General features: G+C 41.2%; 1 protein-coding gene across 3 annotated transcripts in view; it reads right to left on the bottom strand.

The window, feature by feature from the left end:
* thsd7ba (thrombospondin, type I, domain containing 7Ba) overlaps positions 1-22368 on the bottom strand; it is a 300618-nt gene that overhangs the window by 165926 nt on the left and 112324 nt on the right. For all 3 annotated transcript variants that reach the window (XM_077216170.1, XM_077216171.1, XM_077216172.1), the window contains 2 exons: positions 4044-4887; positions 249-497 (listed from right to left, as the gene is read on the bottom strand). In XM_077216170.1, the coding sequence (XP_077072285.1) occupies positions 249-497; positions 4044-4887 (1093 nt within the window). The remainder of the gene's footprint in view (positions 1-248; positions 498-4043; positions 4888-22368) is intronic.

The raw sequence follows: 22368 nt of genomic DNA, 5'->3' as shown, positions 1-22368 counted from the left end.
AAAATGCATTGACTAAGCAAAGTGTTATGATGCATAAAGCAGCAGTTTTTAATGAAATAACAGTTTGCTGCTATTGATCAAAAACCTAATCTCATTAATTACCTTCTTCTGATCTTTGCAATGCTCGGATGCAACAGGGGTTCATTAAATAAATACTTGAACACAACACTTGAAAAATCATTTAGTACACTTTTTACACTTTCACATACAGTAGAAATTAATTATTATTGGGAGGCTAAAATACAAACCTAGGGCAGTTTGGAAGTAAATCTCCGATGATGTTGCAGGCTTCCTTTTCTTCAAGAGCAGCGCATTCTTTGCCTAGTCCAATAGGAGTTTGCGTTATGCTACGAGTCCTGACCCGAAAACCAGGCGACATGTCTGATGCCCTGCATGTCTTTGAACATGGGCTCCAAACGGACCAATCAGAGGTCTCACAGTCTCTGGGCATAATGCACGACTGGAATGTTCCTGGCCCGTTGTCAAGGGTACAAAGACTATGAGCAAGAAAACAAATAAATTAAGAATGAGAAGCACAGGGAAATATATATTCAAACATTTCAATGCTGCCAACAAGAACATAAGATAGTCTCTGTCATTTAGAGTTAAAAGAACATGGTGACAATATGGTTTATAAAATGAGATACAGCCATCATTGTTCCTCTTTTCTTTCTAATTGATAGGGCATAATGAAAACCTTTATGCATTTTGTAGTTATGAAATCAGTTTAAACAAACTCACAAAACAACAGATTATGAACCTATAGCAACAATTTTCAGGCAATTTTTCAGTGCATAATTAATAATACAATATTTGTGGCAAGTGAAGCCTAAATAAATTATTGCTCAGAAATGTTTCATTTTTCGTTATTCTTAGTATACTTGAGTGATTGTAAAGCAAATGAGTGAATTTTATTTATTTATTTTTTTGCATAGAAAGACACCACACTTAATGAATGTAAAGTGAAGGATATTTAAATGAGTTATTCACCTTTGTGTCCTACAAAGCAACGTCTGGAATATGAAAAATGAATAAATTCACAACAAATTGGATATCTAATTAGCGTATAATTCACCCGATTCAATTACTTGTGTATATCATAATCCATTTGTGTAGCATTTATTTTCACTTTATTTAAAATGATAATTGGACTATAATTGAAAAAAAACGGCAGAAATTGAACTCAGGTGGGAAATATTCAAATTACTACATTTCATTAAGCATGCATTGGATTTACAAATGATTATGTTAATTAGAATGAATGCTCAGTCTCACTGTAAAATAACACCGTGGTCTCTTTCTTGTTATTCTACACCTGTAGTAAACCTGTCAGACCCCATTCTGCTCTACAACACACACTCTTTCCACTTTGAACTGAATGAAGATGCTCCAAAATATGTGTTAAGCAAATATGGAAAACTCAGAAAGAACAGATGAAAGATGCAGCAAGAACACCTGCCTTTCCATAGACAAAAGACTTCAATCGCTGAACCAACTAAGATTCACATATAAAAAATGCATATACTGACAGAATATAGTCAGGTCTTTCAGTCAGATGCAGATTTGATCTCAGTGAAAACAACCACAGATGACACACGCAACACCCAAGAAATGCAAACTTTCACTACGTCAACACTAATTTCACAAGCTTTTGTCTTCATAACCCAATGGCAGGTGACAATGCCCAAAGCGTGGAGAATGAATATATTTGCATGTCAAAGTGTAGCAGCCTCTTTTCACCTGACATGAGGATTAACAAGGGATGATCCCCATTTTACAGTCCGTTTAAAAAGTCACATCAAGAAGTGTTGCTTCATGCTCTTAAAGTTATCCAGCTGTTTGCACTTCATATAAGGCAATAAATCACCCATATTATAGATATAAAACACACACAAACATATACATATAATATAAATATATAAAACTATAAAAATATCCTGAAAGTTTCAGAACCTAAACTTCCTTGTTAGTATAAAAATAGCTTTTATTGAAACCAAGCTCAGAAAACGACTCATTTCAGATTTAATCACATTAGTACGTCATAGTGCGACGAAAGACTCCTACTTCTACATTATCGCATCTTTAGCCCCGTACACCAATTTACTCATTATGTAATGGTAAATACGAGAGAGATGCAAACACAGGATTACTCAAGCAACAAAACGATAGAGATGCCTCTGAGGGTTACAAGATGTTTTGAAGTGCCAAGTTGTGGAAAAAACACAATCTTTGCTCTACCTGCCTTGTGATCCTAACATTAAGAAAGTGTGGATGAACTTTATTTTTAACAAAGTTCCAATTCATTTGTTCAGTTTATTTTACTGCGGATTCGTTTTTAAACAAGAAACAGTTCGACGCAGGCTTTTCAGATAGGCTGAAAATAAAAGATGATGCAATTAACTACATTGGATCCGACAGTAATGTCGCAAAACACAATTATGACTAACATTGTTTTTTCATGTGTCACTAATTGCTTAGTCTGATACAGATTGAAGAGCAGTGAGCACCATCCTCTGTTTTGTCATCAGCAAGACATTACAACACGTTTCATTCAATTTAAAACATGACTTTATCGAAAGGGATGAACTATGAATAGCCTAACCTATGAGAACAACAGTGTGACAAACGATGGCATATTTATTCATAATTCTGTTTAGTCGAAACACAGTAAGTCAGCCTTTTTGTCAATTATAACTGTGGTAACTCCAAGCACTTACTTATTTTAATATGCCAAACTATTACCCAATCATAGCAGTGGCCATTTAATTCCAAGTCTTGAATGCGTCACGTATATCAAAACGTCGTGTTTGAGAGAGATATGATAGGTGGTGCTGACCGACAATGCATTTTTCCTCATGTATGTATCTCGTAGCTTTTCCCATTTGGCTTTAATCTCATCCGCTGCACAACATACAACAGTAAATTAAGTTAAATAAAGTTTGGTACTACACAGAAACCATTACTGAGTGTGAGTAATAACTTCCGACTGAGATCAAAAGTGGATTTTGATCAAATAATGGGCAGATGTGCATTATTTGTGGTGTGTATTTGTTAGAAATAAGATTAAACTAAATAAATCAGTTAAAAAAATGAATAAATAAATATAATAAAAATGTAAATGTATTAAATAATACATTTAACTGTACAGTAACAAATGTATTAATTTAATGTAATAGCAACTAAATATTTTTCTAATAATGTTTTATATATGTTTATAACATACATTTTAGGACGGGGGTCCCTCTCACAAGGATGTCACAAGGATGAATATATCTGGGCTCCATGGTGTCTAAAATATTCAAACCTCTGTATTATTAGACAAAAAATACCTCAGAAAGCAAGCTGCAACAGACAACACCAATACACAGGGAAAATAGAGCAAAGACATGAAAGTCTACATTTGAGACTTAAAACCTTTATCATGAGTGCCTGCCTGTGAATCAATATTTTGCAAAGGAGGCATCTTTAAAGTCATGTTCAAAGCCTGCCTTAGTTCCAGCATTCATTATCCTCAGTTCGAAGGAAATCCATACTCTTTTTAAGAGAAGGATGAGCTATATCTCAACGACTTCTAATTCTACCGAGAGCGAGACCGAAACAAGAATAAAGCACAAACTACAGCGTAACAGTGATTGACCGTCATTCCAAAATCAAACTATAGATGCAGAAATTGCAGCAAGAAAGTAAATTCAATCCTTTCCATCACGGCAGAGTCTGCTCTGCTCAGAGATCCAGCTCTCCCATGCTGCCGTCGCTGCTGCCAGAGGCATGTCTCTCTGCTTACCTTGTATAGTACGGCAGCATGAGGGAGATTAATGGAGGACTAACCGATTTAGCTAGGCCAACTTCACAGAGCCGCTTCAAAAATACAGCTGCACAACAATTCCTTTCACACATGCAGCAGCAGTACCTTGCTTTCAAGAGCATAATCTGGGATTTAGACCTTAAAAGGGTTTATGTTCAGGCATGCATAGCTAGTACACAGATTATTGTAAATTGAATAGACACACCTGATGTGTCTGCGTACGTTCAGGGCTCCTTACCTCAGCATGGCGTTCTTGCCGTCGCTGCGCACGCAGCGAACTTGGCGCGTCTGGTAGCCGATTTCCACGTCCAAGCCCTTGAGGCTGTGGTGGTGGTGGTGGAGGTGGTGATGGTGGTGCTGGGAGCTCTGGATATGCCGTTTCACGGTGTTCCTCTCGGTATCTCCCGTGCCGAAGTCCAGCATGGTCCTTCCGCTCATCCAAAGCCCCTTGTGTTGCGGCTGCCTACACTCGCTCCAGGGGCCGACTTTAAGGCTATAGTGATGCTCGCTTTCCCCAACCGGACAGGGCAAAAGGTTTGCGCAATTCCTCGTTTGGGTGAGGTTAGGGCAGTTAGCACCTCCGTACATTGGAGCAGCTAGCACATGCCGGGTCCGATGCTGGAGACCCGTGCCGCAAGTTCGACTGCAGCCGGACCAGGAGGAGAAATCAGACACAACGCAGTCATGAGGGCAGGGGATCAAGCAGGCCTGTTCGAGCGCCGGTCGTGGGGAGAAGAACTCACATATCCTCTCCGTAACAGCCGTGCGGTTCGAGGTGCGCACGCAATGGACTTTCCGTCTCTGGATGCCGTGCTGGGCCGTGACGCACTCCGCAGTCCGAGGTTTGAACTCGTTGGAATGGAACGGGGCTAGAACGCACGGCCCCCATTCTGACACCTCCCATTCGAAGAGATCCTGGTGCCACTCACACACTTTAAAACATGACCTCTGGCTCTCAGGTTTGTCTGCGTGCCGGCAGTTGGAGTGGTGCGTGGTCCAGCCTTCTGTGTGGATGCACCACACCGTTCTGGACTGGACCCCGCCAGTTCCACATTCTTCCCCCATACACCTGCCCCACTGACCTGGAAAAGTGGAGAGGAAAGAATGAACAATTGCTCTCAAACTTAATTCTTTCACATAAATACCTCAGCACTCATAACTATGAGCTCAACCCAGTGTGCGCACATAAATCATCAGGATATCTGTGATAGAGCGCATCACCTGGACTGCATTATGCTCTACTTTAAAGGATTAGTTCACCCAAAAATAGAATTCTGTCATCATGTACACACCTTCATGTCTTTCCAAACTCATCTGAATTTCTTTAAAGCAATAGGAAGGATATTCAGACAATAACTCCATAAACTTTGGTTTATTTATGACAAAGCTATCGTATTGATTCAGACTTCTTTGTGTGCCGTTTTTGAAGCTTGACAGAGCCAGATGAACTTTCACAATGCAAGGAAAATCTACATTGTACAATTTAAGAAATTTGGAAAACTTGGGAAATGTGGGAAATTCCCAATTTACGCTCACCAAGGCTGCATTTATATGATCAAAAATGCACATGACTATTGTAAAATTTAAATAATACAATTTAATAAAATAACTGTTTTCTGTTGAAATATATTTATATTTTAAAATGTTACTTATTCATGTGATGGTAAAGCTGAATTTTCAGCATAATTACTCCATTCTTCTGTGTCACATAATCATAATCATTATGTGTTGATATGTTGATTTATGTGCTCAAGAAACACTTATGCTTCTTATCAAAGTTTAAAATGGTATGATGCTTCATATTTTTGAGAAAACCTTTTCTTTATTTATTTATATGATATAGATTTTTAGTAAAATGTGTAAGAAAAAATGATGTGGATGTCGAAGATCTAAAAAATGAAGTTTATTACAGCATAGCAGTGGCAAGGTACACGAAGCACCTTGGGTTCACTGGCGTCAGAATGAACCCAGAACATACACACATATCAAAGCCTCTTATCCTGTTACAGTTTACTACTCTTAACCCTTCGGAGTCTTGGGCTATTTTGGCCGTTTTTGAGTATGCAAAAACACAAACATGCTCAATGAAGCATTTTAAAAGGTTTAAAATGTAAACACAAGTTGTAAATGTCAACATATACAGGTACAATTCAGATATAATCAACCTATTTACAAAAAAAATATGATTTACAAAAAAAAGCGGGTGTAGCCATAGGCTTTTTTTCTTTCTTTTTAGCTCAGCCACTTTTTAAAAAAATGTTGTGCACACAATTATTCAGAGAGCTATATTTAAGGCCTTGCGTTCCCAGAGTATGAAGGTTCACATATAGTGCAAATACAACATCAAAAATGTAAAATTGAGATAAAATTAAACTATATGCAGCAAAAAGCAGGTGTGGCAATAGGCGTTTTTTCTTTTCCTTTTTGCTTAGAAACTCTACAAAACAATTCATGTACAATTACACAGATAGCTACATTACAGGGATTTCATTCCTTGAGTAAGAGGGGTTCCTCAATAGTGCAAATATACCATACAAAAGGTAAAATGAACACAAAATCAAATTATACATACAACTATTTACAATAAATATCAGGTGTTTTTTATTTTTTATCTGTGCCTCTCCTCAAAACAGTTTATCTAAATCTACTCCTAAACTACTCCTAAACTACCTAAACTATCTACACTACTCCTAAACTACTCTCAAAATCTACTCAAACTCTTCCAAAAACTAGCAATAATCTCTCTCTATATATATAACGTATATATGTCTCTCTTTATCAACTCCGTAAATCCTCTGCCTTTCAAATTTGCGTCTTAGCTCAGTTGGCTCCTCCTCCATTCCCTAAAATGTGCAGCCTGAAGAGCAGAGTCAGCAGATTCACACATTTTTCTCCGTTTTGTTTTATGACAAAAACCGACGAAGTTATTAGAATAAATGCAACGCCTGTCGCATCCCATCTTGCGTTCTTTTACGAACGCGTCAGTATTTTTTTATATAAAGTTTAAATGATCATATCTCCGTTTTTACTTGGTCTATCAACACAAAACAAAAAGTAAAATAGAATTTCAAGCCAGCACTTTCGACAGAAGTGGACGGCAGCGCACAACGTGACTTTGTTTTTATGCTTCGACGTCTTAAACTGGTCATGTAACTTGATCACGCCGGCGTGATCGGCGACCCCGATGTAAAAGAAGTTGCTCCTGTTGTAACCTTGAGACACCCCATTGTCTGAGAAGGTTCTCTGTGTCCAAGACCCATTCCCATTCTACAATTGATGATGACCATTTGCTCTGGATGTGATCAACCCAAATGGTGAAGAAACAATATAACTTAGCTTCCTTCATCTCTATGATAATTAAGCCATTTTGGGGATAAGCTTATTCTAAAATATATTTTGGAGTGGAATCTGGGTCGAGGCAGACTACTTTTTCTTACAAATGCTAAAGTTTTGCAATGTAAATGTCCTTACACCTCCTTTTACTGAGTAAAATCATTAATCTCTTTAATATATATATATATATATATATATATATATATATATATATATATATATATATATATATATATATATATATATATATGTTACCGAACCCAAACTTTTGAATGGTAGTTAATCAAGTATCTGAATTTAAAAAAAAAAAACAAAACAAAAAACATTACAAACACTGCTAAAATATCTGCTGAGCATTGTACTAGCACCCAACTAGGAATAGCTATTCTATTATCACTGTACAGCAGATAAAGAAATACTTAATGAAATTTACATTTTTGCAATAGTGAACAAACACGTTGAACAGACACTTTGGCAATTATTGCACTGTACTGTGTGCTATAGGGATTTTGTATAATAAAAGTGATATTATTTTAGAGATTTGTTTCATTTTAAATTGATAGCCACATTAAAAGCTCATCTGTGCAAACTGAAAATAGAAGGTAAATAAAAAATCCAGGTTAGCTGGAAAGCAGCACACTGAGCTACAACATCCTAAACTGCTGAATAGTACTGTAGCTCATTGGAGCACATCATTAAATTATTTCTTCATGAGACACCGCCACAGGTTTCCCACAACACCATGTCTATGTATTTAACTGAAGGAATTAAACATCTCTCACACACTTTTCAAAGATAAGTGTGTAAAATAGCTAATAACATGTAAACACCATCATTTCACGTTCACTCCCCTAAAGAAGCCAAGCTAATACCAACGTTTAAAGGCATTTCACTGCCTCCCACAGACTCCCTCCACTGAGTCTATAGATTGACTGCACATGCACAAATGGATCAAGATTGATTTGTCCTGTTATTGTACCTGCATATATAAACCTTCAAGCTAAAACCACAAGATTCAGTTAGTGAATGCAACAGTTGTGTTCTTTAAATTCACACTTGAAGCTGAAGTGTGTAGTTTCTGTGTCACTCACACATTCATTCACACACAGAATGAAATTACAAAAAGAATGATTGTTTACAAACTGATAGTTTCACCCGAAACATGCTAATGGTTAAGTCAACGGTGCTGTATTGAACTGGTTCGTATGTTTAAAAAGCAGGGGAATCAAATATTATATTGCGCATGCCAAAGATGAATAGCCCTCTCAGTCTGCAGACTCTCAACCTCAGAATCATATTCATAGACATTAGAGTGTGAACTACAGCTTGTGGGGCTATACAGAAACGAGCAGGCACAGACTTAAATCGGTTGTTTGTAACGCTGAACACCGATTTCAGAGTGAAGAATCAAGAGTGGAGCAAATATCTACAATACACACACTACTTATTCAATGATTCTCTCATAAACAGTCAGTTGTAGCCACCTACTGGAGTAACACCTACTGGAGTAACACCTACTGGAGTAACAATGTGACTTCTGGAAATAATGTAAAACTACTGCACCTTCTCCCACTGGTGTTTTGGGTTAAAGCGCTCAGTTTGAAGAGCTGACATGAAATATCCTCTCAACATGTGTAGACCCCCCCCCCCCAAACACACACACACACACACACACACACACACACACACACACACACACACACACACACACACACACACACACACACACACACACACACACACACACACACACACACACACACACACACACACACACACACACACACACAGCTGCTGATTGTTGATGATCCAGCCAGCTCATAAAATCAGTGAATCACTGATCCCTAACAAGCCACTAGCTCCTCTAAATCCACTGCACCTGGTCAGCACAACGTGTTTCCGCACCCCTGCCTCGTCCCAGCCAGTGCGGCTGTTCCAGCACCAGCTGTGCTGTGCTAGTGATTTATAGCAGCTTGATTCAGAGTGATTACAGTGACAGAGCAGCAGCAAACACAACAAACCGTTCCTTTCCAGAGATCTAAACCTCCGGGGCTGAATAATCACACAGTCCATCAATGGCCAGACCCTTCTCATCCCACTGCCCCTCTTTTGGTCTCACCTACAGCCAGTGGCATCGCCCCATTCATTACAGCTTTTGTAACTACATCAAGGGATCAGCACTGCGCTTGACACACCTGGAGGCCTATTCTTTTCACCCACTGCCTGATTGCAGACCAGTTTCATGATTGTTTTTATTATGACAAGTGACAACTATTCCACTTACGTACATGCTAAAATCATAATTTACAGAAAAATGATTAATTCATTTAGTTGCATCATGTTGTATCAAACCCATATGCTATTTTTTCAGGGACATTTTGTCAAAAGAATTGTTTCACGGACAAAATAAACTGTTTAAAATGACGAGTGGAGGTGAGTAAATAATAAAAAATGTGACTGAAAAAAAAAACAATGCAATAAAATTACACTCATACAGATAACCACACACAGATGAATACATATCTACCTCAAATAAAATCAAAGTCTTTTCAAGACTAATCCAAATCTTTTGGTTGTTGTATTGTCAGCTTAGCCCAGATGTTTGTTACGTTAACATTTATGAATTTGGCATACACTTGTATCTAAAGTGACATACAGTGCATTAGGATGGGGTGGTGATGGCACAGTGGATAAGACACATGCCTTTGGTGTGAGAGACCCGGGTTCAAGTTCACCTCTGAAATATAGCGATTGTAAGTCGCTTTGGATAAAAGCGTCAGCTAAATGAATAAATGTAAATGTAAAAATTAGGAAAGTAAAAATGAGGCTTGATTTTATTGCATGTTTATTAACTTGCTCACTATGCCTTGCATTTTATTACTAAAATAAACAGAGAAGTTTGAAAAATTTCCATCAATATGCAAATTATTGTGAGACTTGAAATTAACTGTTAAGCGAGGTACTAAATTATTCATGACTATATCTCCATGCTGAATCCTATCGTGTTTAATTTATTGAGTCTAGCGAGTGCTTAATTATTGCATTCATATATATGGCACCTCATGTGGTTATAAACTTGTAGTCCATCCATCTTTTACTGCTCTTAATTTCATCCAGGTGTCTTTTTGGATTGATGAAAAATATTGATGCCTGATGTTTAATTACTTAATAATTGAGTGGAGTTCAGTCAGCTGCGGAGCAAGACTCAGAGACGCTGAACACAAACATCTCAGGCTCATCCAGACAGATGGAGCTGCAGTTAACACTCCAGATGTTGGAGGTGAGGTACATGCAAGAACTGTGAATGGTAACATCTCTTAAACTGCACCCCCACCCCCCCCCACCCGAGGTCTGTCAGTAAGTTCAAGTATAAAGTGTGGAAATTTAGCTCCGGTGTAAACATACGTTCACATTGTCAGCAGTCTCCTGTCTGAGTGACAGCTTGTGATTATAATGCAACCTCGCTGTGCTAAAATCAAATCGAGAGAAAGCTCACGTCCAGAATCATGAAGTGATTTAAGCTAAATATTGCAATTACTCTCTGTGAGTGTGCTTACAAGATTTTAATTCAAAACATCTTAACCATGAATAAACCATATGCAATTAGCAAAGAATTATTTAAATACTCTATGAGAGCATTAAAATAAGATCTGATTTTAGAACTGAATCAGATGGAATTCTACTTAAACATAACTATAAAATATATTAATAATATTAATATTAATAATAAAGAAGATATTAAAATAAGTAGATATACACAGTCCCACAAAGCTGTAATACCAGGGCCTAAAATGAACACTCACCAAACACGAGTTAAAATCTGCATTGGCAAGTATATGAAACGGTGTCAATAGCCAGATGGCCAGTAATATTTTTATGAATTCAATGAAGGAATTATTTTAATGAAAATAACAAATTCACAAAAACTAAAGTAAACATAGTTTATTATGCCTTAAGTGAACATAATTAGTTAGAAAAAACACGTGTTTTCTGACGAAGATGAACGAAAGTCTAACGGGGTTACAACAACATGAGGGTGGGTGAGTACTGACAGACCCCCCCCCCCCCCCCCTAAAAAGCACTGTTTAATTCCTTTTTGTATTTATGTTCTGTTGTATTTCTTTGTGCCTTTACTGACTTATTATTTGTCTTTAATCATGGTTTAAATTTAAAGTAGTTTTAGCTGTGGTATCGAAAATTGTAGGTATGTGAATTTTCACTGGTATCTAACATTTTGGTGTCATAACTGCCTGTTTTTACAAAAACAGTTTCATGCCCGGTAAAAAATATGTATGGCTGGTAAATTTTCTAAAGTCACTGGCCATTTGCAGGTGTGGCAAAAAAGTTAGTTTTAGATCCTGCATGCCACTATGCAGTTACATTTTTATACAAATATATCTAAAGGCATTTTGGCAACAATTAAGCTAAATGTTTTAAAGGGCCCCTATTATGGATTTGTTTGTTCACGCAGAGCTGACGCTGTTATGGCAATGGGCGTTTTTGTTTTCGACGCGCGTGCTGTACGCGGTTAACCAATCACAAAAGACTGAGCTGTCTGGCCAATCAGAGCAGAGTAGCTCACGGAAAGGAGGGATTTAGAGAGATTGATTCATCTGACGAGTCGTTTGAGAATCATTGAAAATGTGGTGATGTGCAAATGTATATTATGAGAAAATTAAACATTTTTTTCTTTTTTTACCTTAGATGCATGTAAACCTGTTGTAGAAGACTCCAAAACAACATTAGGAAACTTTAAAATAGCATAATAGAGGCACTTTAAACGTTTCTTTTGATATACCTGTACAGAATTTGGGCAAATATTATGCTGCGTTCCAGGCAGGTTTTTGAGCACGTAAATCACGACTTCAAACCACGACTCACGACTTTGTAGCGTTCCAGGCCAGTCACGCCAAACTACCTGAGCGCAATATACATACTTATTGTTTCAGACACATAACATTGTAATACATAATCGTGTGTGTTATTATCATTATTATTATATTATTATTAATTTGACTGCAACGTTATATTGTCCTGTGTATTCTCACCGTGTACCGCCGGCAGAAACACCGCATCCGTACCACCTTTCCAATAAGGTTGGAAAAACACGGGTTACAGGTTGCCTGGAATGCGGCATTAACACTACTGAATGACTGAATATCACCTAAAACAACAACAGTTCATAAGGTGAATGAGGTGAACTCAAAAAACATCCCAGTTACTGTTGAACTGTTTAATGTGCTTCTTTTCATTATTCATAACCTTGAGTGAGTCAAATCTTGTATTCACTCTAAGAAAACAGAATGATTTTATGCAAATATGAAAGAAAACACAGGCACTTTTGTTTGTCTGTTTTGTTTCAGTCTGCCATGTACGCTGCTAAAAAGACTGGACAGTCACATAGATGATGAATATCAAATCACAGTATTGATGGAGTTGTTTCTTTTGAAATGGAGAGTGATACCAGCTGTTGCATCAGATCCTGTTTGACATGCAGTCAAATGATGGAGCTCCTTACTTATTTCATTGGAGGGCCACTGGAATGATACCGTTTAATTTTTGTGGAAATTCAGACAAAGCAGTACTCACAGCAATTATAATGATTATTTGTTAATTTCTTTCTCTCAGATGTGCATTTCTATGGCAACATTTGGAAGGCAAACAACTCTAAAAACAGTGAAATTAATTATTAAGGCTGAGATTATTATTATTATCTGTAAAAAGTCTGTATCGTGCAATATATATTTATAGTATTGTTTAACAAGTTTTGACTTGTTTTAAAGTTTTTTGTTAATTTTGACAACCCATACAGCAAGTGTGTACCACAAAAAAAGCTTTTGACTTAAATTAATAAAATAAACAAACAACTTTAAACTCACTTACTGACAGACAGCTGCTTTCAAATGATCACATACTCTTTGTGAAGAGCACTTGTGGCTGTGCGTCTCAGTGTAAGTGGATACATGTACTTGCATCTTAAAATGCTTTAAAGTCAAGTTATATCTGTGCATTAGTGTGAATGCAGCCTATTTAGCCTGCGGTCTATGATGTCATCAGTAATAATCGAAAAGCAGTAAAGCTGAGAAAGAGAAAAATCTCTTGACTGGAAAACATCCAGATACTTAAAGTACCCCTATTGTGATAATTTAAAGGCTCCTAATTTTGTTTTGAAGGTTTCCTACAATAGGTTTATATACATCCAAGGTCAGAAACACTTTAATTTTATCGTTGCACATAAAATCACTTCTCAAAGAGTCTGATTTTTCTGCCCTGATTGGTCAGATGGCTCAGTCTGTTGTGATTGGTCTACTCTGCTCTGATTGGTCAGATGGCCCAGTCTGTTGTGATTGGTCTACTGTTTACAGCTCGTGTTAGAAACACCTATTACCATATCTGAATTTCAGCTCCGGAGGCTTGATACACGGAGATACAAACAGCAACTATGGAGTCGGGTTTTCCGTATAAATTCCATCGATTCATCCTTTTGAAGTGCAAAGTAGATTGGCAACACTGAAAACAGCTTCTTCTCAACATGTCGACAACAAAAAACAAATTCTTCCAGGCCTTCTAACTACAGTGTTTGAGGGCTGGTCAATGTGAAGAACATAGGCTGACATTATGCAAATGTGTTACATTGTTACACAGGTATGTAACAGGAAGTGAGACGACTAGTTTCAGCATTGATGAGGTTCAGAATTGATTCTTTCTTTTATGAGACAATAACTTATATTTGCCATGCACTTTGAACTTTAAAACTTTGCAGAACTATTACATTCATAAACAGCTATATTACACACTGTATAAAAAGGTAATATTCGAAAAAGCATAATAGGGGCACTTTAAAGCACTCTTAGATACTAAAAGCACACTTTGTTCATTGTTTGAACAATGTTTCTTTGTTCCTCTTTATTATTTACTTATATGTTCTGCAACTATAGTTGAAAATTCTTAACATTTATTTTTAATCTGTCATTATTAAAAAAAAAATATCTAATTAAATAAGTAATTAAAAAATACTAATACATTTAAGATTTAAAGTCTGCAAACCAATTCATTAATAATAATAATAATAATAATAATAATAATAAATAGTTTTGGAATCTGATTGGATCTTGAGGTGCCTAAAGATTCCCACATCTATAAATGACATGAAAATGACTAAAAAAATAAAAACAAAAATTTCTCAAGAGAAATTTTTCTAAAAAAGAATTAGACTTAATTGTCACAAAAACAATGATTTTTTTTTTATGTTTAATATATTAAAAATAAATATATTTTATTATTCCAAATAAATAAAATTTGAATTGATTGAATTGTTGCAATAGCCTCAGTCTTTATTCCCACAAACCTATACATTCTGTGCAGTTTCGTGTGCATTCACTAACCAAGAAATACAACAGTGCTTCAAACACTACAATATCTTTAAAAGCTTGCCAAATTTTGCGCTTATAGGCGTAATTTGTGGACAGGACATGTCCCCACCACCCATCTCGCATGCAGCACAAATGTATCATCTCCAGTAGACTAGCAAAATATTCATTTTGTTTGTTTGTTAAGAGGCGATCTGGCACTGGAATGTGTTGTTTTTTAAATCATTCTAAGTGTTAATTGCTGCTTATCAGTTTCGTGCACAGTCTTCACACAGACGAGCACTTCAATCTATCGCTTAACGCCGCTGCAGAGACTCTCTATTCGTTCCAGTGAAATCTCAAAACAAAATGCACAAAAACATGTCACTGCTCTTGATACACAACTACTCATGAACATCTTTGGTTTTAATGAGAGAGAGAAAAAAAATATGTATATCTAAGGGCGGATAAGAACCTGGAACCTCTGATACGCTTAACAAAAGTTCTACCAGCAGGCTGTAAGGGCACATTAACATTTATAGCGGATTTATGCATTTATTCACTAACACTAATTTCGCGACTGACTATATATTGTATTATAGTAGATTTTAAGGATGAAACGATACTCGGTTACTAACGTAACCTCGGTTCTCTCTAGAGAGGGAACGTGTATTGCTTAAGTTTAGCTTACGCTACGGGAAGGATTCATCTTCTCGAGATATTGAAGCCAAAAAATTATGCTTAATTTTGTATTCATTGTCAACGCAGTGCAGCAGCTAGCAGACCTAGAGCAGGCCATCTCGCATGCTCATTGGCTGCCCTGCGGGCAACTGCTGCAGCCTACCAGTGAGCCCGGCGTGACGTCACGCCCAATGAAGGGCGCCCGGGCCTTCATAGCATCACAGCCCACCAGAATGGGTGTGGCTTAGCGTAGAAAAGTAGGGGCTGTAGGCTGACTTACCTGGTTTTTCGTCGACTGAAGCGAAGTCACTCGTGGCGCAAGCACGGCCGGTTAAGCAATACTCGTTCCCTCTCTAGAGAGAACCGAGGTTACGTTAGTAACCGAGTATCGTTCTCTTACGAGAGGTTCTCTCGTATTGCGTAAGTTTACCTTACGCTACGGGAACACTTTGTCAACGCTGTGCACGCCAAGCATCCACCATGAGACCTCGAACTTTCAGGGGAACCCCATAAGTGGAAAAAATAAGGTGGCCAGCCACGCGGGCCATCACTTGTACATAAGCACACATAGGGAATACAGAGCAGCGCGCCGGTCTGTATAGGCACATGGCACATACCCTACTAGTGCAGCTCAACCAGGAGAGCTGAGTCACGTGAGAGTGATCTGAGCAGGAAGATCTGGGCAGAATACACCTCTCCTTCAATCTGACAAAAGTTTAGCCTGCAAGGCAGGAACTTCTAGGTTATAAAACCTGACAAAGGTAGACGGAGAGCTCCAGCCCGCCGCTACACATATGTCATGGATAGAAATCCCACTGGACCACGTCCACGACGAGGCCACGCCTCTCGTGGAATGAGCCCTGATGCCCAGAGGGCATTGCAGACCTTTTGACGCTTAAGCAGCTGCTATAGCGTCCACTATCCATCTGTACAGGCTCTGTTTTGAGGAAGCGAGACCCTTGGTGCACCAACCAAACGAAACAAAAAGCTGTTCTGAACGCCTGAAGGAGGCGGAGCGCGTAATGTAAAATCTCAGCGCCCTGACGGGGCAGAGGAGATTCACCTCACTTTCATTGTCAGATGCTAGCAGAGGTGACAGCGAAATAACTTGCGCTCTGAATGGAGTGCTCATCACTTTAGGAACATAGCCATGTCTAGGTCTGAGGATGACTTTAGAGTCATTCCGCCCGAACTCAAGACACGACGCGCTGACAGACAGCGCATGCAGGTCCCCCACACGTTTTACTGACGACAGTACAGTCAGAAAGACGGTTTCCAGTGATAGATATTTCAACCCCACGGAGTCTAGTGGTTCAAATGGAAAGGCTTTCAGGGCCTCGAGGACCAATGAAAGATCCCACATAGGAACCGACAGGGGGCGGGGCGGGTTCATCCTTCTAGCTCCTCTAAGGAAGCGGATGACTAACTCATGTCTTCCCAGAGACTGACCGTGCGTCGATTCTGCGAACGCTGCCACGGCCGCCACGTATACTTTGAGCGTGGATGGGGACCTTCCCTTATCCAACAGCTGTTGTAGGAAGGTGAGCAGATGCGCCACCCCGCATGTCTGTGGGTCCAGACCTCTGTCGGTGCACCATCCGGAGAACACCGACCATTTAGACGCGTAGAGCCTTCTCGTGGAAGGAGCTCTAGGCTGCGTGATCGTGTTCATCACTCCTTCTGGCAGGTCAACGAGTACCCATTGATCAACCATGCGTGCAGAGACCAGCGCTCTGGATGGGGATGCCAGATCGCGCCGCGAGCCTGAGAGAGGAGGTCAGCCCACACCAGAATCGGCCACGGAGCTGTAAGTGACTAATTGCTGTAAGTGCTAACCATGCTAATTCCGGGAACCAAATCTGATTCTCCCAACGCGGGGCTATGAGGAGCACTGAGTGGCACGTTTCCCTGATTCTCTTGATCACCTGTGGTAACAGAGAGACCGGAGGGAAAGCATATAGCGGGAGGCTGGGCCAAACCTGGGCCAGCGCGTCCTCGTCCTTCGAGAAGAACGTCGGGCATTGAGCGTTGTCTTTTGACGCAAATAGGTCGACTTCACGCTCTGCCGAATAGGCGCCACAGCTTCTGGACCATTTGGGGGTGCAGGGACCATTCCCCTGGGCGAACATTGTCCCTGGACAGTTTGTCTGGGCCATCATTCAAATGCCCAGGCACATGCGCCGCCCTCAGCGAACGCAGGTACATCTGAGACCAAATAAGGAGGTCATTCCGTCAGATTGCAGAGATTTCTGGATCTGACACCGACCTGGCGGTTAACGTAGGATACCACAGACATGTTGTCCGAGCGGACTAGAACATGTTGGTCCTGTATGAACGGAAGGAAGCGCTTCACCGCGTTCTCGACCGCTATCATTTCCAGACAGTTTATGTGAAAACACTTCTCTTGGTCTGACCACTGGCCGAAGACCGGTATGCCCTCGAACAGCGCGCCCCAACCCGAGTTGGACGCGTCTGTCGAAATGACTTTTGGATAAGAGATGGTTCCCATCATCACTCCCTGCTGGTACCAGTCGGCTACTAACCAGGGCTGCAGAGCCGCTATGTAGGTCTGAGTCACTCTGATTTTCTGGCCACCAGAAACCCGGGCTCGGCGGGACGCGCGAGCATTCAACCAGCGTTGGAGCGGGCGCATGCGCAGTAGGTTCAGCTGAAGCACCGCTGCAGCTGATGCAATACAGCCCAACATCCTTTGAAATGTTTTCAAAGGGAGAAAGCTGCCCTTCTGGAAAGATGCGGCTAGGTGGCGAACACGGCGCGCGCGCTGTGTCGATAAACGAGCTGTCATAGTCACCTAGTCCAGTTCTATTCCTAAAAACGAAATTGACTGGCTGGGCAGTAATGAGCTCTTGGTCCAGTTGACCGTGAGACCCAAGCTTTCCAAGTGACTGAGAAGCACTGTTCTGTGAGATAGCAGTTCTGTCTCTGACTGTGGCAATATCAGCCAATCGTCCAGATAGTTCATTATTCGCAGCCCCTGACTTCTCAGGGGGGCGAGCGCCGCGTCCATGCACTTTGTAAATGTGCGGGGTGCTAGGGACAGGCCGAACGGCAGGACGGTGTATTGATATACCTGAACGTCGAAGATGAATCTCAAAATTGCCTGTGACGGGGTATTATCTGAATCTGAAAATAGGCATACCTCAGATCTAGAGAAATAAACCAGTCCCTCGGGCGAACGTGCGCGAGGATTTTCCTGGTCGTAAGCATTTTGAACGGTCTTTTCGCAAGCACTTTGTTCAAATGTCTCAGATCTAGGATAGGTCTAAAGGCTCCGTCCTTCTTGGGTACGAGAAAATATCGGCTGTAAAAACCTGACTCGCTCAGAGAAGGCGGTACCTTTTCTATAGCCCCTTTGCACAACAGCTTCGCTATTTATGCGTGAAGTAGGTGTGCTACTTCCGCATTCACTATCGTTGCAGTCCAGGCTTGAAAGCGCGGGGGACGGCAAATTAATTGAAGTGTATAGCCCTGCTTTATTGTGCTCAGCACCCATTCTGAAATCCCTGGGATAGTTTCCCACGCTGCTATGTGAGCCGCTAGGGGGCGAATGGCCTCCGGGTTCAGATCGCCGCCATTTGCGGGCTTGTGAAACTGAACCGGAAACTGAAGCGCTCTCGGCTCTGGGCAATGGCTGCTTGCTGAAAGCCGAAACCGGCTGATTTATGTGAGATGTCCCAATCATAAGGGATGGGGAACATTCTTTTTTCACTTTTTGACGCGAGAGCAGCGCTCCGGTCAGAAAAGCTTCCTGTAAGACTTACAAGTGTATTTGACGCCACCGATCATAATGGATGGGGTGCGTCTTATAAATGCCCTGCGTTTTTGTGATAACACTTAAACGCACGGGCGGAGCCCGGGGGGAGGTTTGTGTTAGCAAGCGTGAACGCTCTCTGGCGGGCACGAGACTTACATTCATAATCTGCATTTTTGATCGTGTAACAGAGCGGGCAGATAGTGAGCACAGACCTGTGGACACATTTCTTACATTCAACACTCGAGCGGCTTTTCTGCGCTTTATGAAAGTGTGCTCTGTGAGTGACACGAGATTCGAAGTGCTTGTGTGTAGGGATGAACACTGGGGCGTGGGCACTTTCACTACACTCAAAACACAGACGGCGTGAGCCGGACCAGACATTATACCGGACCTGACTTTTCGGAGGCGATGTGTCTGTTAGTAAGCGTGAGCGCTCGTGAGCGGGCACGTGACTTACATTCTTAACCTGACATGTATGAGGGTGTTCTGGCCGTGTGACAGAGCGGGCAGAAAATAGGCGTGAGCACAGAGTTGTGGGCACGTTTCCTACATCTAGCACTCGAGCGGCATTTATGAGAGTGGGCTCTGCGGGAGACACGGGGGGTATCGTGTTTGTGTGTAAGGGTGAACACCGAGATGTGGGCACCTTTTCTACACTCAAGACACCAACGGGGTGAGCCGGAAAACCAGACATTATACTCACTTGAGGTTTCTCTGGGTCGCCGTGAGAACGGCGGATGTGTGCAGGTGAGCGGGTTGCATTACCGGCTCGTTGGCTGCCAAATACACCGCTGCAAGTGCCTTATCTAAGGGGACTGACAGGGCGAGACATTTTCGGCGGCGGCGCGCAAGCCCGTCCGGGTCATGCAGAGAGCTCGAGAGGGCTCTGCATGACGCGCGAACGGGGACGCGAGGGCGGGGTAGCTCTCTTGTAACGTGAAGAGAGCTAGCCGCGTGCTCGTTGGTCGAGCAGAACTGGGAACAGTGTTTGTATCAGGGCGCGCGCACAAGTAGTGGGTACGGGACCTACATGTGACACAGATGACGCCCGTCGGGGTCATGCAGAGAGCTTGAGAGGGCTCTGCATGACGCGCGAACGGGGACACGAGGGCGGGGTAGCCCTCTTCTAACGTAAAGAGAGCTAGCCGCGTGCTCGCTGGTTGAGCAGAACTGTATAAAAATTTCTGCTCTTACAACGCATCCAGTACGTCGCGTATGTTGATGCCCGTCCGGGTCATGCAGAGAGCTCGAGAGGGCTCTGCATGACGCGCGAACGGCGACGCGAGGGCGGGGTAGCTCTCTTGTAACGTAAAGAGAGCTAGCCGCGTGCTCGTTGGTCGTGCAGAACTGGGAACAGTGTTTGTATGAGGGCGCGCGCACTAGTAGTGGGCACGGGACCTACATGTGACACGGATGATGCCCGTCCGGGTCATGCAGAGAGCTCGAGAGGGCTCCGCATGACACGCGAAACGGGGGCGCGAGGGCGGGGAAACTCTCTTGTAACGTAAAGAGAGCTAGCCGCGTGGCGCTGTGGTTAAAGACTTCGATTCGAAGGCAATTCTAAAAGGCAATTCTAAAAAAAAAATCTAAACACATTATAAATGCTAGAAATGTATAGCTAAAACTGAATTGTGGAGTTAGACCGTTAAACAGTTTTTCACCTGTGTTCTGGATTTTTTGGGCGGGGCTAAAACGGGGTCTTGATGACGCACTGGAGCCCCTGGACACGCCCCTACTTGATGACGCACTGGAGCCCCTCAGGCTGGCCCCTCCACTAAAAATATAAATAGAGCACATTCGCATCAGTTTGCCGCTCAATCGCGAATTACTGTCAGTACAAATAGTTACTACAGCCTACAGTTTGCTAGCTAGCTATGCCTTCGTCACGGAAATGTGTACTACCTGGATGTGATCACGTACAAAACAGGTCAGTGTCCTTATTTAAATTTCCGAAAAACAATCACATCAAGAAGAGGTGGATTAGTTTTGTGAAGAGCCACCTTGATGGAGAGCTGAGGACCACCGCCAAACCTGCCTCTGTAGTGATCCTTTTACACGGGATAGTTTTATAAACTTTCGTCGGAGACAACTGGGAATCATTGATAATCCGCTGTTACTGGTGAATGGGGCCGAACTGACTATCTCCCGCCTCGGCCTTCATCCTCCCGTCACACCGACAACTGGTGCCATCATCGGCAGTGCGTGCCCACCAATGTGTGCAAGTTGCCTTGTGTGCTATAGTAGGTAGTCCAAAGTAACTTGACGGCAGCTTTCCCGCGAGTGGGCGGGGTTTCATCGCAGCCAGCGTTTGAAAGCAGAGACTATTGCTCATTTTTTCAAGATTTTGGTAGCTTATTTTATGTACTTGCCCACTTTTTTATCATTCAAATTTGGCTGGGTGGCTAATAACACATCTTTCTGTGGTGTGACAAACTCAGAACACATACTTTATTTTACTTTACAGGGACTTTAAACATGACTTCTATGTCGATAAATTAAACTCAATGTACTATTGAAATTAAACATGAATTATTGTACATATCTGATATAGCATTGTATTAGCAACCCCAACACACACACACACACTCCTGCCAACTGACTTAGACAGAGAGCAGAGAGGTATGGCTTGCCGCTGTAGTGACTGACAGGCTCAGTCCAACTATTATTCCTGAGGTGTAATTGCATGTCTTCTGTAGTGTAAATGACTCTTGACATAAGAGAGCATGCGAGCTGAGGGCTAATTGAGTGAGGATACACTCTCACCTCTCCAAAGCAATCAGGAACACTGGTATCACATGCCAACTGAAGGAAAAACAGCGATGAGAAGACGGCAACAGAGAAGACCAAAGAAACAAATCCTATAGGAAGACCAAGGACACAAATCCTAGAGGGAAAATTGAAATGGTCCAAATTGTACAATTACGATAACATGTTTTTGCTCATTTTCACTGTCACTGAGCCTCTTCAGTTCTAAAGACAATCTATCCAGAGAGGGCGAGCATTTGGAAAAGCTGTAAACACATTTTGAACGAAGGAAAGGACTTCATCAGACCGAAAACGGGCAGATTTCCATGACAGCAGTGAGATTAAGATGAAGATCGTCTGTCGCGCTGATGTTTTCCTCTAAATACTCACAATCTAAATCTCTGTCAGGCAGCAGAAGTAACTGACAACACTGAGAATTCAAAAGATCCTACAATGACCTTGTTTAAATTGTGTGTTACCAGGAGAAAAAGACGTACTATTAAATGTATTAAAAATGTACTTGAGTATGTTTTTAGTACAATACAAATATACTTTAATGCATTTTTAATACATTTAACAGTACGTCTTTTTCACCTGATTTTTTTAAGTCCTCTGTTATTTCCTTTCATCAAGTGCAGTCATACAGTATGTCACAGATTAACTTTTTTAAGATACAGTGA

Source organism: Siphateles boraxobius, unplaced genomic scaffold (genome assembly GCF_051911475.1).
Source record: "Siphateles boraxobius isolate OS27281-9 unplaced genomic scaffold, OSU_SipBor_1 7, whole genome shotgun sequence".
In the NCBI taxonomy this organism is placed as follows: Eukaryota; Metazoa; Chordata; class Actinopteri; order Cypriniformes; family Leuciscidae; genus Siphateles; species Siphateles boraxobius.
This window is presented reverse-complemented; position numbering and strand designations above follow the sequence as displayed.